General features: G+C 47.8%; 2 protein-coding genes across 2 annotated transcripts in view; both read left to right on the top strand.

Annotated features, from left to right (window-relative positions):
- Window positions 1–1,339: 1,339 nt before the first annotated feature.
- Window positions 1,340–12,703, top strand: ARRDC5 (arrestin domain containing 5). The gene is made up of 3 exons (XM_032628124.1): window positions 1,340–1,602; window positions 3,058–3,266; window positions 12,134–12,703. Exons 1-3 carry the CDS (start codon window positions 1,350–1,352, stop codon window positions 12,659–12,661), a joined length of 990 nt encoding a protein of 329 aa, XP_032484015.1. The 5' UTR covers window positions 1,340–1,349; the 3' UTR covers window positions 12,662–12,703.
- A 2,873-nt stretch (window positions 12,704–15,576) lies between these two features.
- PLIN3 (perilipin 3) overlaps window positions 15,577–18,723 on the top strand; it is a 36,838-nt gene continuing 33,691 nt past the window's right edge. Inside the window, 1 exon segment of the mRNA XM_032626134.1 lies at window positions 15,577–15,588. The gene's annotated coding sequence lies outside the window, so the exon portion shown is untranslated.

Raw genomic sequence — 18,723 nt, 5'->3', positions numbered from 1 at the left:
TGAGGTTAAGTGACACAGAAAGAGGTGTCTGGCTTTCCCTGAAGAAAAGACCTGGAGTGGTGGGGATGCAGGGCCCCATTTCTCTAGTCATTTCGAGAAAGTCAGAGGGGTTGCTTGGGTTAATTAACTATGAGCAAGAGACTATGCCAAGCATCTCCAAAAGAAGCTTAGTAACTAGTTAGGAAGACAAGACATAGATGTCCGCAAAAGACATCACATCCAATAAAGCAAGATATGACAAAGAGTAAATGAGGCCTGCCAGAGCCTGGAGAACAGATACTTTGTAGAGCCTCTTCTGCTTCAGACCCTCCCCCTGCTTAGGCACCGGCCCACGCACGAATTGGGCACCACGAATAACTGCTAGGGTGCCAAGGGCCCCAGTTTCCCTTTTGCAGAACAATATGCTCTCGACAGTCATTAAGTCATTCAACAAACTTTAATTGTCCTCCCTTGCCTGAACCAGGCTCTGGGTTTGGCAAACAAATTCCTGCCCTAGAGGGACTTCCCAACCAATGGAGGAGACGCTGGCATAAAGACAAGTGTCAGCTGTGCAGAGAGAGAGAATGCTTCGTGGTGGTATCCGCGTTCACATGGAGCCCACCGTGCTCTGAGCATCTTCAAGACACAGCAGATTCCATGTCCTGGCCATGGCTATCATTTTCCTTCTAACACACACTGATATAAATATAGAGCTATTAAGGTGGAAATGACTGGGAATTCCCTGGCAGTCCAGTGGTTAAGACTCCGAGATTTCACTGCTGAGGGCACGGGTTCAATCCCTGCTCTGGGAGCTAAGAGCCCACAAGCTTCATGGTGTGGCCAAAACAAACAAACAGACAAAAGGTGAAAACGATTATCTGTGTAGGACCCAGCATCAATCTGTGAACCCTGAGAAAGGGGTGCACACACCCACATTTGGGGGCCATCGGATGGGGCAGAAAATACCCCTGGACTCATGCCCTGTGCCTCTCCATCTGTAAATAGAGCTCACAATGCCTGCCTCACCACCGGGTCTGGAAGAATTCTTCCCACCCAGGCCCCTAGACCTCTGGCAGGATGACAGTTGTTCCCTAGTCACCAGCAATGTTGGGATCTTGTGGTTTTCTTGTTCGTTATTTCCTAGGAAAAAGAGGTCAGGCTACCATTTCACCAACCAGTGAGGACTTTGGGATTCCCAAGCAGCCGCCCACTCCCAACAGCCTTGCCTCTCATCCTGGCCATTGGGAAACCCTTCCTGGAACCCTGGCTGGATGATGTCACAGACAGATGATGTCACTGTGGCCAAGGAACCGGGGATCTCAGTGACATGGGGGAGGGGGGAGGATGTTTCTCCGTCACCCCAACCCCCTATGTCTGTGGTGAAGTCCATTGAATTAGTGCTGCCCAAGGATGCGGTCTACCTGGCCGGCTCCAGCATAAAAGGGCAGGTGGTTCTAACTCTGAACAGCACCCTGGTGGACCCCATCGTGAAGGTGGAGCTCGTGGGAAGAGGTTATGTGGAGTGGAATGAAGAAATTGGGGCATCCCGCGATTATAGCCGAGATGTTATTTGCAACAACAAGGCTAACTATGTGCACAAGACAAAGACATTCCCAGTGGAGGGTAAGGACAAGGCCGGCCGCCAACCTTAGCCAGAATAGGAACCGGGGTCTGGAAGGTAAACACATCTGTTAGTCAATCAACAAACCCCCAGGGATATCAGAGCTCGGCAGAGGCCTGGTCCCGTGGTCACAGGGAAAGAGATAGGAGGGAGAAGGCTAGGAAAGCTCTCCGTGGGAAGGACTGACTAGTCCCCAACTCTGCCAGGTTCAAATCTAAAGTCTGGACAGACATCAGGAAGCCTAAGCTACCAGGAAACTATATGTCCTTTCCAAAATGTGTCCATGGGGGTGCTTCCGGGTAGTCCACAGTCAAGCAGAACACTTGGCCAATGCTTGACTGAACAAAGTTCAATTGTAGATTTTTTTTTTTTAATTTTAGATAGGGTAGCCTGGGAAGGTCTCTCCAAAGAGGTGACTACCAAGCTCAGATCTAGTGATGGGAGGGGGACCTGCCCAGATATCCAAGGGAGGAACGGCAACCTGCTGGGCCTTCATACTCAGCAATTAGGCCGCCTCTCGGTGTCCCGGTTAACCCACCTGGAGGATGGGAATAGGAAAAAGTCCTGCCTCCTAAGACTGCCTTGAGGACTTAATGATTTAATGGCATGTCGAGGGGAGGGCTCAGAATAGTGGGGTGGGGGGGAGGGGTATACAGTAATGCTTGTTAGGTGTTCGTTTTTTCAACCAAAACACTCCCCCACCCCTCACCACCCACATTATCAGCTATCACCCTTCTCCATTTCCAAGGGAAGCATCCTTTCCCCTCAGAAGCATCAGCCCCAAGCCTGCGATAGGTTCACTCATTTACTTCACAAACATGTATTAAGCACCTACTGTGCACAACAGCCATGGCAGATGCTGGGGATACAACAGCGAAGAAAACAGACAGGGTCCCTGGCGTCGCTGGGGTTGCCATCAGGTAGGGAAAACGCTCTAATAAGGGGGTTTTGGAGAAGTGCAAAAAAAAATAAAACAGGGAGGTCACAGAGATGGGGGGCAGTGTGAGTCCCTCCCCGGTCTTCCATCAGCACTCAGTCAATCAACAAATATTAAGCACCTACTGTATGCTGTGCACTGAAGGCCAAGCTCTGCCAGGGCAGGGAGATTTGCCTGCCTTGGGACCCAAGGTGTGTTTGTTGAATAAATATGCGATCGAATCCTGCAGCCAGACCTCCAGTTTCCCAGGCCCAGAGCAGGGGTGAGCAAGTCCTGGTCAGTGGTTTTGGGTGACCACCCCAGTCGCATCACCTACCCAGGGCATCGGTCTCCAGCCCAGCTGAGACCTAATATTTATGGGCCTAGGCTTTTTCGATCCCTAAAAATCACAGAGCTAAGCCTAGCTCAAGGACAAACAGGCCAGGTCCAAAACAAGCTCCCTGCCAAAACAATAAAGAAAGAAAAGAGGGAAGAAAAGATTCTAGAACCTTCTGATGGCATCGGTGTGTTTTGCTTTCAGATAATTGGTTAAGTGCAGGCAGCCGCACCTTTGACTTCCATTTCAACTTACCTGCCAGGCTCCCTTCTACCTTCACCAGCAAAAGTGGCCACGTCTTTTACTTCGTGCAGGCCTCCTGCATGGGTCGGGAGCACATTCTAGCCAAGAAGAGAAGGTACTTGTTGGTTCAAGGGACTTCTTCGGATTTCCACGCAGAAAACCCATTGCAGGTAGTGATGCAGAAGGAGCAGGGGTAGGGCATGTCCTCAAAGCTCCCCGGAGGAGGGGGAGGTGGGCAGCCAGGAGACAGGGGAGGCCGTGACCCGGAAGAAGGGAAGGTGTTGGCCGCTCCTCCGGCCCAGTGATTTCACAAACGAGGAATCAGAAACCAGGGCAGGAACTAAACCAGCGGCTCTCAACTGGGGTGATTCTGCCCCTGCGGGGGACACTGTGAGATGTCTGGGAACATTTTTGTTTGTCTCAACTGGGGAGGGGTGATGAGTGGGATCAAGAGAGTGTGGGCCAGGGATGACGCTCCACACCCCGCAGTGCCCCCCACAGAGAATGACATGGGCCCTGAATGTCCTTGACATTCGAGAATCAAGAGTGAGCAGAGGGACTTCCCTGGTGGTGCAGTGGTTAAGAATCCGCCTGCCAATGCAGGGGACACAGGTTTGAGCCCTGCTCCGGGAAAATCCCACATACCGCGGAGCAGCTAAGCCCGTGCACCACAACTACCGAGCCCACGAGCCACAACTACTAGCCCGCATGCCACAACTACTGAAGCCCTTGAGCCTAGAGCCCATGGTCCGCAACAAAGAGAAACCACCGCAATGAGAAACCCGTGCACCATGATGAAGAGTAGCCCCCACTCGCCCCAACTAGAGAAAGTCCGCGTGCAGCAACGAAGACCAAACGCAGCCAAAAATAAGTAAATAAATAAATGTTATTAAAAAAAAAAAAAAGAGTGAGCAGAGGCCCCTCTGTGACCCCTGACTGAGGGTCCTGGGTGCTCGGTGACTCTCCAGGAACTGATAATGGAGGTGGTACCCCCCACCAAGAAGCACGGAAAGGGGATGCCCTCCATTCAGGGGGAAGGAAGGGCCTTGTGGCATCAGTCACCTGAGCGGAGGAAGTTTTTGGACAGCTTCTGGAGGCCAGGTGCAGAGGTGGAAGTAAGGGAGGGTGGACTTACATTGGCCAAAGTCACTTCACCTCCCTGGGGACCCATTTGTCATCAGAGTGTTGTGGCTGAGAGGGCTGGCATTTTAGTTTTCAACGTCCAAGTTAAAAATCCTAGCATCTCCACCTACCTGCTGTGTGACCCTCTGCAAGTGATGTGGCCTCTCTGTGCCTGCATTTCCTCATCTGTCAAATGGGCACAGAGATGGTGCCTGTCCCCTAGATCTCAGAAGGAGCAGTGAGTGGACTTCATGCAAATTCTGGACCTTGCACAGTGGCCGGCAGCGGTGGTAGGAGAGAGCCCCAGAATACTAAGGCCCCATAAATCTTGTCACTGCTGCTGCTGCCACAGGTAGCCTTTTTTTTTTTTTTTTTTTGGCTGTACCACATGGCATGTGGGATCTTAATTCCCTGACCAGGGATCAGACGTGCGCCCCCTGCATTGGAAGCATGGAGTCTTAACCACTGGACTGCCAGGGAAGTCCCGGGTAGTCTTACCTGTGTAACAGGGATCATCTCTAGCCCGGCCTACTTCAGGGGGGTAGATGCTTGGAGGGGTGGATCAGATGAAGCAGACCTGAGCTCAAGGCCCACTTGGCCACCTGCTCCCTGTGTGACCCAGAGCGGGCTCTGGCCCTTCTCTGGCTCTTCCCTCAAGAGTTAATCTAGGGTTCAGGGGGCACAAGGCAGGAATTGGGGCAAAATGCTGGTATGGGACCACACCTAGCTTGAGATCTCTGCCGCCAGATCCTTCGCTAGCCGATGGCCTTGGGCAATTAACAGCACCTCCCAGACCCTCGATTGTCCTGATCTGTACAATGGGAATACTACTACTACTAATCTTTCCTCGATTGTGGGGATCACAAAGCACCCAGCACGATGTGTACACATAGGGGATGCCTAGTAAATGGGAAGAGCTCAAATCATTATTATAGCAGCAAAGGGAGTTATTACAGATATGTTTTATTATTTATTTATTTATGGCTACACTGGGTCTTTGTTGCTGCACACGGGCTTTCTCTAGTTGCGGCGAGCGGGGGGCTACTCTTCAGTGCGGTGTGCGGGCTTCTTATTGTGGTGGCTTCTCTTGTTGCGGACCACGGACTTGAGGCATGCGTGCTTCAGTAGTGTGGCGCGCGGGCACCATAGCTGTGGTGCGCGGGCTCTAGAGCGCAGGCTCGGTAGTTGTGGCACACGGGCTTAGTTGCTCCGTGGCATGTGGCATCTTCCCGGACCAGGGCTTAAACCCGTGCCCCGTGCACTGGCAGGCAGATTCTTAACCACTGCATCACCAGGGAAGTCCCTACAGATATGTTTTGAGAGTACAGAAATATGATGTTTTCTTCAGCCACTCAGTACTGTTTTAATCAGATTGTAGGGGGTAGGGTGAGGACAGGAGCTGGTGGACCAGGGCAGAAGCTACTGCTCTGGTCCAAGTAGACACGGAGTCTTGACTCCTATAATCTGTCCTTCTCATAGCAGCTGAAAGGATTCAGGTGATGACCCTGCTCAGCCTTCCAGGGCTCCCACCTTCCACGGGGTAAAAGCTCAAGGCCTCCCTGTGGCCCCCAAGACCCTGCACCACCTGCCCCATCCCCTCCCTGCCCTCCCCTCCTCCCTCTCTCCCCCTCACTCACTCTGCTCCCGACACACTGGCCTCCTTGCTGTTCCTCCAACACGCCAGGCATGGTGCTGCCCCAGGGCCTTTGCACAGGCTGTGTCCTCTGCCTGGAGCCCTGTGACAGAATCTTCCTATCCCTCCCCCTCATCCTTCAGATCTTTGCTTGGAAGCCAGGTCTTCAATCACCAGCATTGCTGATGCCCCAATGAACCGCCACAACCCCCACAGAAGGCAATATCCATATTAAAATGAACACGCACTTTGCCCCATCCATTTCCCTTCTAGAAAATTCTCCCATCGCTATCGTTTCACGTGTGTGACATGACCTCTCACTGCACTGTTTGTGGTGGCCAGAAACTGGCAACAGCTTAAATGTTTGTTGCTAAGTCAATTAAAGTAGCAGTACACAAAGGTCAACTCTACAGATACAGCAAAGAGAGAAAGAGAGAGAGACCAAGACACAGAGACAGAGAGTGAGGTAGCTCTCCCTCTCAGCACCTCCAAGTTACTGGGTTGAATGAGTAAAGCAAAGTTCAGAACAGCGTGTCTAGCCGTTGGTGGTAAAAACAAAAACTGCACAGAACTTCCTTGCAGGTGTAACAGACGTCTCTTTCCAGAGACCAGAGAAACCAGCAACAGACACTGCCTCCTGGGAGGGAGCAGGGGAGGGGCAAAATTTTTCCCCTTCCACTTTTTTTTTTTTAACATCTTTATTGATATACAACTCACATACCTTATAATTCACCCCTTTAAAATGTCCAAATCAGGACTTCCCTGGCGGTCCAGTGGTTAAGGTTCCATGCTTCCAATACAAGGGGCGTGTGTTTGATCCCTCATGGGGGAACTACGATCCCATGTGCTAAGCGGTGCGGCCAAATAAAAAATAAATAAATAAAAATAAAATAAAATGTCCAAATCAATGGCCTTTAGTGCATTCACACAGTTGTACAGCCCTCACCACAGTCAGTTTTAGAACACTTTTATTATCCCCCAAAGAAGTCTTGCATCCCTTAGCTGTCACCCCCAAACCTCTCCGTCCCCTCCCCCAGCCACCACTAAATCCATTCTGTGTCTCTGTGGATTTGCCTGGTCTGGACGTCCCTCCCCTCACCTCTTGATGGACCTTGGATTGTTTCCACATTTTGGCTATTAGGAACCATGCTGCTACTAACATATGTGTGCAAGTTTTTACATGGACGCGAGTTTTCATTTCTCATGGGTAGACACCTAGGAGTGGAACTGGGAAAGATGGTAACTCTATGTTTTACCTTTCGAGGAGCGGCCAGACTCTTTTCTACAGCGGCCACCCCATTTTACATTCCCACCAGCCATGAACGAGGGTTCCAATTTTTCCACATTCACTCCTCTCTGTGTACCTTTAGAATTTTGAAAGACGTGACCTGTTGCCTCTTCCAACAAGCAGTATCATTGGGTAGAGGACATGTCCCCAAGACCTTTTCTAACCAAGAAGCCTGAAAGAGTTGGCATCCTGACTCCCCTTACCTCACCCCCTTGCCTAACCTCCTATCTTATCCCTATCAGAAATGTACCATTAGGGCTTCCCTGGTGGCGCAGTGGTTAAGAATCTGCCTGCCAATGTAGGACACCTGGGTTCGAGCCCTGGTCCGGGAAGATCCCACATGCCACAGAGCAAATAAGCTCATGCGCCACAACTACTGAGCCTGCGCTCTAGAGCCCATGAGCCACAACTATGGAGCCCATGTGCCTAGAGCCCATGCTCCGCAACAAGAGAAGCCACTGCAATGAGAAGCCCGCGCACCACAACGAAGAGTAACACCCGCTCGCTGCAACTAGAGAAATCCCGTGCACAGCAATGAAGACCCAAAGCAGCCATAAATAAATAAATAAACAACAACAACAAAAGAAATGCACCATTAAAAAAAAAAAAAAGGAATGTACCATTTATATGTCCCTCTCCAGACCAGAGCAGAGACTGGACTGGTCTTCACTGCTATGGGTTTTCCTTGAACTTTGCACCAAGTTGATACAAACAAATACTGGTTGAATGAATGAATCCCCGCAAAGTTTCATATATGCCAAAGGAATATGGGGTCCCAAAAAACTCCTGGGTGTGGAAAATCAATGTTGAGTTTGTGCCCTAATATTCTTGGAAATCAGAGCCCTGTGGCCACCCCACCTGGCCTGGTGCGGGGGTCTCTCTGATGGGCCACCCCTGATGCCTCTCAGCACCTCCTTCAGGACCAGGACAGAACTGCTGGCTTGGCCTTGAGTTAGGGCAGTGAGTCCTTTAATGCCTGCAGGGTCCTAACGCATGCAACGAATTTTCGAATAAGACTGGAGGGGTTTAGAATGAAATGGGCTGCAATTAGCCTTCCAAGAGGAGGGAAAGAGTGGGAAGGCTGAAGATAGGCAGAAGCCAGAGGCAGAGGGTAGGAGGTGAGGCTGAAGGGGTTGGGGGGGGTGGGGGTCAGCCTGAGGTCTCCAAGAGGAAGGGCATTGAACCTAGAACAGTGTTTTTCAAACCTCAGGTCATGACCCGCTAGTGGGGTGCAAAATCCATTTAGCAAGTTGCAAAGCATATTTCTACAAAATGAAAGGATAGGCAGGACCAAAATAGAAAAATATCAAAAAATATCAATTTTGCGGGTTGCAAACGTTGTTGTTCTTAATATAAAATAAGAAAACAGAACAGAGAATAAAATAAGTAGAATAGAAAATATCAGAAAAAGTCCACTTGGTGGGTTGCCATTAATTTTTTAAAATGAAAACAGAGAATAGAATATGTCAGAAAATATAAATTTGGTGGGTTGCAACAGATTTTGTTTTTATAAAATCAATGTGTAGGACTGAATAGAATAGTATTGAATACGTAAAAGGGGATAGAATTTACCAGAAAAAATAAATTTGGTGGGTTACAACATTTTCGTTTTATATAAAACAAAATGATAGAATAGAATAGCGTAAGTAGACTAGAAATAACAGAAAAATCAATTCAGAGGGTCCAATCAACAGTTTTTAAAAGAATAGATGAAATAGAATAGAAGAGGATAGAAGAGGAATTCTCAGCAGGCATGTAGCAAGGATAAGCATTATTTCATGAAACTTATTTCTCTTTCATAGATTTAGATGCCGCTGGATATATAGATTTGTGGTTTTTGCCACAATATTAAAATCTACATTTCAACTATGAGTTGCGGTTTTTAAAAAAAGAATAATATGTAACAAATACTCTATGTGGCCTGCAGAGTCTAAAAGATTTATCATCAGGCTCTTTACAGAAAAAAATTCATCAACTCTATGTCCTAGACCAACTCTTTCTTTTAAATTGTAGTATAGTTGATTTACAATATTACATTAGTTTCTGGTGTATAACAGTGACTCAATATTTTTATAGACTATACTCCATTTAAAGTTATTACAAAATAATGGCTATATTTCCCTGTGCTGTATAATATACCCTTGTTAATCGTTTACTTTGTATATAGTAGCCTGTGTCTCTCTCTTTATTTTTAGTGGAGTATAGTTGCTTTACAATGTTGTGTTAGTTTCTGCTGTACAGCGAAGTGAATCAGCCACATGTATACATGTATCCCCTCTTCCTTGGATTTCCCTCCCATTTAGGTCACCACAGAGCACTGAGTAGAGCTCCCTGTGCTATACAGCAGGTTCTCATTAGTTATCTATCTTATACCGAGTAGTGTATATATGTCACCCCTAATCTCCCAATCTGTCCCACCCTCCCCTTCCCCCCTTGGTATCCATACGTCTGTTCCCTACGTCTGTGTCTCCATTTCTGCTCTGCAAATAAGTTCATCTATACCATTTTTCTAGATTCCACATATATGCGTTAATATATGATACTTGTTTTTCTCCTACTGTCTTACTTCCCTCTGTATGACAGTCTCTAGGTCCATCCATGTCTCTGCAAATGGTGCAGTTTCATTCTTTTCTATGACTGAGTAATATTCCATTGTATATATGTACCACATCTTCTTTATCCATTCCTCTGTTGATGGACACTTAGGTTGCTTCCATGACCTGGTTATTGTAAGTAGTGCTGCAATGACCATTGGGGTGCATGTATCTTTTTGAATTATGGCTTTCTCCAGGTATATGCCCAGGAGTGGAATTGCTGGGTCATATAGTAGTTCTATTTTTGGTTTTTTAAGGAACCTCCATACTGTTCTCAATAGTGACTGTACCAATTTACATTCCCACCAACAGTGTAAGTGTGTGCCCTTTTCTCCACACCCTCTCTAGCATTTATTGTTTGTAGACTTTTTAATGATAGCCATTCTGACTGGTGTGAGGTGATACCTCATTGTAGTTCTGATTTGCATTTCTCTAGTAATTAGTGACGTTGAGCATCTTTTCATGTGTTTGTTAGCCATCTGTATGTCTTCTTTGGAGAAATGTCTATTTAGGTCTTCTGCCCATTTTTTCTTTTTTTTTTTGGCGGTACGCGGGCCTCTCACTGTCGTGGCCTCTCCCGTTGCGGAGTACAGGCTCCGGACGCGCAGGCTCAGTGGCCATGGCTCACGGGCCCAGCCGCTCCGCGGCACGTGGGATCTTCCCGGACCGGGGCACGAACCCGTGTCCCCTGCATCGGCAGGCGGACTCTCAACCACTGCGCCACCAGGGAAGCCCTACTTTTAGTTTTTTGAGGAACCTCCATACTGTTCTCCACAGCGGCTGCACCAATTTACATTCCCACCAACAGTGTACGAGGGTTCCCTTTCCTCCACATCCTGGCCAGCATCTGCCATTTGTAGAATTTTTGATGATACCCATTCTGACAGGTGTGAGGTGCTATCTCATTGTGGTTTTGATTTCTATTTCTCTGATGATTAGCCACGTTGAGCCTTTTTTCGTGTGCCTATTGACCATCTGTATATCTTCTTTGGTAGAGCAACTCTTTCTTGTATGTAAGCCCAAGAAGTGTCTTCAGATGCTCCTTCAAGCTCTTTTATGATGTCAAACACACATGGAAACAATATAAATGTCTATCCTTCCCTAGCCGTCCAGTGGTTAGGACTCCATGCTTCCACTGCAGGGGGTGCAGGTTCAATCCCTGGTCAGGGAACTAGGATCCTGCATGCCACACAGCACGGCAAAAAAAAAAAAAAAAAAAAATTATATATATACATAAAATATGCATATAATATATATATATATATAAATGTCTATCCTGGAGGGGGAAGGGTAAATTAACTATTTTGCAGCACTTTCCATTGCCATCGTGGAAACAAATGAATCAGAATGACAGGCACCAACATGAATGTCTTTCAAACACAGGACGTTAAGCTAGAAAAGCAGGTTGCTGGAAAAGATATGAGGCTTGATTTATTTAAAACATTCAGATATGTCAAACAATACTGTGTACTTCTACCACAAATAAATAAATGTACTCCTAAACAATACAAACATTTGCATGAGCATGACAAATGCCACACACACACACACACACACACACACACATGCTTGTAAAAGTATTAAGTTCCTCTGGAAGAAGATACAGGAAGTCAGCAGAAGTGGAGAGCAAATCGTTGGAAGCGCACTCCACCTCACATCAAATCTTTTATTTTATTTCATTTATTTATTTATTTTTTGGTCACATGGCTTGCAGGATCTTAGTTCCCTGGCCAGGGATCAAACCTGGGCCTCGGCAGTGAAAGCGCCAAGTCCTAGCCCCTGGACGGCCAGAGAATTCCCTCGAGTCTTTTACAATAGTACCCACAAATAAAAAGCCAAATGTTACCCAAGCCACACATTAAACATAACGTATATGTGACTTTATTTGCAATCCAACAGCTAACCAATTGATATAAAGGCTGCTTTTTGAAGCTTTTATTTAAACACGTTACATAATTTCAACTCTACAGTTTTCATGATTCAGAGCCCATAATATTTTCTCCTTAAGTCTGAACTACTTGAGTAAGCCCTAGGTCTGGGCTTAGACCATAAGACATTCCCTGTCTTCCAGAAAACTAAGACTCAGAGAAGTCAAGGCACTGGTACAAGGTCACACAGCAAGTGAGTTATGGAGCTGGGGATAAAGCCAGGGCCTTGTGAATTTCTTAGGTCTATTTTACAGACAAGGAAATTGACAGTCAGCATGGCAAAGGATTTTGATTAAATGGCAAAGCTGGGAATGACTTTGGGCTGCAAAATCCCCAAGACTCCAGATTCCATCCCAGTGCCTCTTACTAGGAGAGTCCCAAAGGCTCAAGGCTTTGGTGGACTGTTGGGTGAGCAAGTGGATCTTGTGGCCGCAATGCCTCACAATTGTCCATTCCCCCCACCTCCTTCTAGAATCCTCTGTTCGTGGAGGCCAAGAAAAAGATCTCCTACAATTGCTGCAGACAGGGCACCATCTGCCTGCAGATCCAGATGGAAAAGAACACCTTCACGCCAGGGGAGAGGGTCATTTTCACCACGGAAATCAACAACCAGACCAGCAAGTGCATCAAGAAGGTCATCTTCGCCCTCTACGCCCACGTGCAGTACGAGGGCTTCACACCCAATGCAGAGCGACACTCAAGGGTGGACAGCAGCGAGCTGTTTCGGCAGGAGGCCAACATCCAAATCACACCCTTCAACACCACCAAGATCGTCAGCACTTTCTACCTCCCGCCCGTGCTGTCCGTGAGCGGCGGCACACAGGACAGCGAGATCATGAACACCTACTACGAGCTGGTCAGCACCGTCCACCTGCCCTGGTCCCTGACCAGTGTCAAGGTCAAGGTGCCCATCATTATCACCAGAGCCCCCGTGGACTCAGACAGCTGCGGGCTGCTGGACGGGAGCAGTGTTACCGTGAGCCTGGATCATCAGAATTAAACGCCCAAACGTCTAAATATTTCAAGTTTTATCAAACTCTAAGGCAGGTCCTTCCTTTGCCTCGTGCAGATGGCCTTCAGATGAGTCCAGGCTTGGGCAGCACGTAGTGTGAAACTTGCCAAGCTCCAGCCGGGCGGTCATCCATTTCTCCCATCCCAAGAAAGATCACTCAATACCAGTAGAGGACAAAGCCTTCCAGACTGACAAAGCCTTCCAGGACCGCACCCCAGTTAGCACCCCAGACCCACCTGCTTGCTGGCTCTTACAGTGCCAAGACCAGGGATCCCCAACTGGGAGCAACTCTGCCCTCCAGAGGACACTGGCAAAGCCTGGTTGTATGGGTTATCCCAAGTGAGGGGAGCAGGGTGTGCTCCTGGCATCTAGGGGGTGGGGCCTAGGGCTGCTGCTCCGTGCCGCACAGTGCCCAGGACGATCTCCCACAGAGAATGGCCCGGCTCCAGATGTCAGTAGTACCGAGGTGGGGAGACCCGGGCTGGGGCCATTTATGGGGACAGATGGTTGCTGAGTCCCCAGGCTGGGTCTGGGAGCCTCTTATCCAAGTCTTATCCCTCGTCCACTCACAGTCCCCCTCCCCGGCTCCCCCACCACATTCAGGGTAAAAGCCCAAGTCCTCCCAGCACATCCACCCACGTCCAATCCATCAGCAAGCCATAGGGGTCCCTCTCCAAAATCTCCCCAGAATCCACCTATTTCTCTGCCCTCCTCTGCATCCAGCTTTCCTCCCATCCATCCCCTGGACCAGGGCGGTCACCTGCACCTGGGTCTCCTGACCCCTGACCTGGATCCCCACGTTCTGTCCTTCCTGCAAATAAAAATCCAGGACCCCCAATTAGACTTGAATTTCAGAAGAATAATTTTTTAGCATAAGTATGTCCCTCACCACAGTTAGTATCTACTTATGCTTTAAAAAATCATTCGTTGTTTATCTGATATGCCAGTTTAACTGAACATCCTGTATTTTATCTGGTCATCCGATTCCCCAAGCAACTAAAAGACTCTCCACACAAGGCGGGCCACCATACTCCTCGGCTTAAAATCTTTTAAACCTCCGTCGGGTCCCCAAAGCATCCGCTGCGGCCCACCAGGTCCTGGGTGGTCAGGAATGAAGGAATGGGCCAGAGTGTTTATTCTGGGCTAATGACTCTGAAATATTTCTCCAAGCACCCGCAGGCGACAAAATACTCGCACCTGCCTCACCTCTGCCGCGGGCCCTCCATAAACCATGCAGAGGGGAGGCATATACACTTGAATGGTGGGCCCAAGGCATCCCGGAACATTCTGAGATGCTGTTTCAGATCAAACTTTTTTGAGGGGAGGCGGTGCAGATAGAATGCACAGATTTAATTTGCTATTTCTCTCTTTAAAAAAAAATTTTTTCATGAGAGAGATCTCTCACTTTCAGCCATGTTTACAGGGTGTCTCCAAAAGAGCTTCTGTGGCAGTCCTGGCTCCCTGGCAGGGGTCACTGCTGGGCCTGGGTGGGGATGTACCCCTGCTGATTTGGGTATGTAATCTTCCTTTTGCAGTGGACAAAAGGATCCAACCCTGAGGCGGTGTCATTCCGCTGCCCTGCTTCCCGAAAATTCAAAATGGTTTATTTTAGGGAGGAAGAGGATGACCTTGCTTGCCATAATGTCCTTGGCCCCAGCCTGAGCATCCTTGAGGCTCTGGAGACCAGGTCTGGGCCATCCCCACCTCCCCAGAACTAGATCTAGAAGGGCTGTGCTCTTCAAAGCTGCAGAGCCAATGTCGCCTCCTCCAGGAAGCCTTCCAGCCATGCCTCTTGCCCTCCAAAGGGCTCCCCAGTCCCAGACCCTTCCTCCATCTGGTCCTGACCTCATACACCACAAAGGCCTTTGTCCAGCTCTGTTCCATATGGGGGGGGAAATTAAGATGGGGATATCACAGCAGAGTCCTCCTCAGGGCCCCGGCACCACTCCAGCCCCCAAGTGGTTGTTAAAGATATAACAAGCGATTGTTAATGTATAACAACAGTGTTCGGGACTCTGCTCCTCTTGGATGGTGGGACAGAGCGTTTCAAGAATCCCAGAGGTGGATCATAAGCCAGCTGGTGACTACCCCTCACAGCTGGGGTGTCATCAGGCCGGAAGGGGGCGTCTGTGAACCCGGGGGGGGGCCTCCGATTCTTTCCCACCATACTATCCTTACTTCCTTCTGTTTGGGACAAGGGATTTCTCCTCTCTGGCCTCAGTTTCCCCATCTGTAAAATGGAAAAAACAAAAGTTGTTAGCCCTAGAGTGTGGAGAAGATTAAAAGGATTAGGGACTTCCCTGGCAGTCCAGTGGTTAAGACTCCATGCTTCCACTGCAGGGGGCAGGGGTTCCATCCCGGTCGGGGAACTAAGATCCCATATTGCTGTGCGGCCAAAAAAATAAAATAAAAGGGCTAGTATGTGCACCGATTTTAGGAGAACTTCTGGAACACAGCAAGTGCCAGCCAGATGCTAATTATGAGTTTTAGGATTTATTTCCCTTCATGGACTTCTCCAACCCCCAACAGCTCACCAGTCAGGTCTCAGTGACCTCCAGGTCACTGCGCCTAGGGTCACCTCACTGTCCTTGTCCTTCTTAGACTTTTTATTTGGAAAAATTCCAATTCCTATGGAAAAAGCTTGAAAGAATTATACAATAGACAGGTGATCATCCACCTCGAGCCTCCTGTTGTTGATTTTGGCCATATTTGCTCTTTTCCTCTTTTTCTCTCTCCCAGATTGTTTTGCAGTAAATTGTAGCATCACGGTGCTGGGTCCCTGTAGTTTGCACTTCTTCCAGTACCCTGAGAATTAGAAGCGTCTAGATAATCACAGTAACACGATCACTCCCAGGGCAGTTCCATCCTCTCACCTGTATATACTCCTTATTCCACTATCCTCACTCTTCCGATATGTATCTTTTTTTATTGTGGTAAAATACACGCAGCATGATTTACCATCTTCACCATTTTTTAGATGTACAGCTCAGTGGCATCAAGCACATTCACACTGTAGTGCAACCACAGCTAGCTTTCCTAGCTTCCCAAACTGAAACTCTGTCTCCATTAACCATTAACTCCCCATTCCCCTCACCACCAGCCCCCCCCCTTTTTTAAAGGCTGAATAATATTCCATTGTCTGTATATGTCACATTTTGTTTATCCATTCACGCATCGGTGGACATTTGTTTCCATCTTTGGGCTACTGTGAAAAACGCTGCTACGAACACGGTACACACATAAATATCTCTTTGAGACCCTGCTTTCCATTATTTTGTGTATATACGCAGAAGTGGCCTTGCTGGATCATATGGCAATGCTATGTTTAATTTTTTGAGGACTTGGTATACTGTTTTCTTTCTTTTAAAAAATATTTTATTTATTTATTTTTGGCCGTGTTGGGTCTTCATTGCTGCATGCGGGCTTTCTCTAGTTGCAGTGAGCGGGGCTACTCTTCCTTGTGGCGCGTGGGCTTCAGTAGTTGTGGCTCGCGGGCTGTAGAGCGCAGGCTCAGTAGCTGTGGCGCACGGGCTTAGTTGCTCCGCGGCATGTGGGATCTTCCCGGAGCAGGGCTCCAACCTGTGTCCCCTGCATTGGCAGGCGGATTCTTAACCTCTGCGCCACCAGGTAAGTCCCAACCATTTCCTCTTTACGCAAACATCCACTTCCCTTGATTTCACTGATGCCACACCCTTCTCATTCTTCTCCCGCTCCTCGGATTTCGGATAAGGGGCTTCTGCTTTCTTCAAAGTCACAGCACCCAGGTCTCCTCTTCCAGGAAGCCTTCCAGTCCTGCCGAGCAGAGCCTCTCACCGTCCTCTACCAGGTCCCGAAACATAGATGAGCTTCAGGGTTCATTTCTGCAGACATCCATATCCCACTGCTTGGTCAACATTTTGAACTCTGGAAATGCTAGGTCAGGGGCATTGGACTTGATCCTATGGCTTATGCAGAAATGTTTGGAGTACTTTTCTTTGGAGACGGGCTAGAGAGTGAGGATTTGAGAAAGGAGGTTTGAAAAATCACTGCACTAACCCTGTGGATGGACTACAATACATCCAGGAAGCCGCTAGTTCGGAATAACATCAGAAATAATGAGGACAATGATAATAATACTGTGGCACAAACTGGCTCCTTTTCCATCCGTTTCCTCCTTCCTCCTGGGGACGTGGCTGGACTACATTTCCCAGCACCCCTTGCACTTAGGCAAGACCATGGGACTGATCTGGCCAATGGGGTGTAAGAGGAAGTGATAAAAGTCACTTCCGGCCTGATCCTTTAAAATCTTCCCCTGAGAGACTTGTTTGCTCTTTCCCCTTTTGCCAGCTGCTTGGTCCAGATTGTTTGGAGGCGAGCTGCCCAGGAAACTCGATCTGTACTTGATTGTTGCATATCCAAGAAATAAAACTTTACTGAATAAACGACCTCCACTGAAGTTGGGATTGTCTTTATTTATTTATTTTTTAATTGAACTATAGTTTGTTGTGCCAGTCTCTACTGTACAACAAAGTGAGTCAGTTACACACATACATTCTTTTTTTAAATATTCTTTTCCATCATGGTTTATCCCAGGATGTTGAATACAGTTCCCTGTGCTATAAAGTAGGACCTTGTTGTTTACCCATCTTACGTATAATAGTTGGCATCTGCTAATCCCAAACTCCCAATCTCTCCCTCCCCCACCCCCTCCCCCTTGGCAACCACCAGTCTGTTCTCTATGTCTGTGAGTCTGTTTCTGTTTTGTAGATAGGTTCATTTGTGCCATATTTTAGATTCCACATATAAGTGATATCATATGGTATCGGTCTTTCTCTTTCTGACTTACTTCACTTAGTATGGTAATCTCTAGTTGCATCCATGTTGCTGCAAATGGCATTATTTTGTTCTTTTTTTTATGGCTGAGTCGTATTCCATTATATATATATATTTATTTATTTATTTATTTATTTATTTATTTATTTATATACATACCACATCGTAGATTTTCTTATTCCAGCCATAGGATTTCTCCACCTCCATACAATTGACATTTGGGGTCAGATAAATCTTTTTATGGGGAACAGCCCTGTGCATTGCAGGATGTTAAGCAGCATCTCCGGCTTTTAGCCAAGAGATGCCAGTAGCATCCCCACCCACCCTACCCCACCCCCACCCAGCCACAGTTGTGACAACAGAAATTTCCCCAGATGTTGTCAAATGTCCCCTGGGTGGGTAGAATCACCCTTAGTGGAGAGCCTCTAGTCTATTCTTATCATGCAGGTAGCTACGTTTATGGACACCCTTGTACATTTTGGGGACATGGACTCAGTGTGGCCACAGCTAAACCTGCCATCATATCTTCCTCCATCCCTGCCTCCACCTGCTCCTCCCTCCGTTTCATTGAAGACCGCACCTGAGGGTCATCACTGACTTTTTATTCTCCCAAGTCCTGTTTGTCTTACTTCCCAAATAACTATTAAATCCGTCCATCTAATTCTCTCCATCTCCTCTGCCACCATCAAGGCTTCCCTGGACTATTGCAGTAGCCACCTCCCAGGTGGCCCTGCTTTCATTCCTGCCCCCTACAGTCCATTCCCCACACAGCAGTCAGAGAGACAGCTTTTCTAAATGCAGTTGTGATTATAGGCTCAGCTGGGTCGGGGAAGCTGCTTCCAAGAAGACTCCCTCACATGGCTGTTGGTGGGAGACCTCAGTTCTTTGCTACCTGGGCTTCTGGGGTATCCTCATAACATTGCACCTGGCTTCCCCTGGAGCGATTGACATGAGAGAGAGAGAGAGAGAGAGAGAGAGGGAGAAAAAGAGAGCAAGAAGGCTATGGTGCCTTTTATGACCTAGTTTCAGAAGCCTCACGGGTATTGGACACAATCACTTCTGCCATATTTTGTTTGTGAGAAACAATTCACTAAATTCAGCCCATACTCACAGGGAATAGACTTAGGCTCCACCTTTTAAAGCAGTGTCCAAAATGTGTGGACATATTTTTAAAAACCACATTCCCTTCACGCAGCTCAATATAAAAGAAACAAACAACCCAATCCATAAATGGGCAG

Source organism: Phocoena sinus, chromosome 3 (assembly GCF_008692025.1).
Source record: "Phocoena sinus isolate mPhoSin1 chromosome 3, mPhoSin1.pri, whole genome shotgun sequence".
In the NCBI taxonomy this organism is placed as follows: Eukaryota; Metazoa; Chordata; class Mammalia; order Artiodactyla; family Phocoenidae; genus Phocoena; species Phocoena sinus.
Note: the sequence above shows the minus strand (reverse complement) of the source record. Positions and strands in the feature narration are given on the sequence as shown.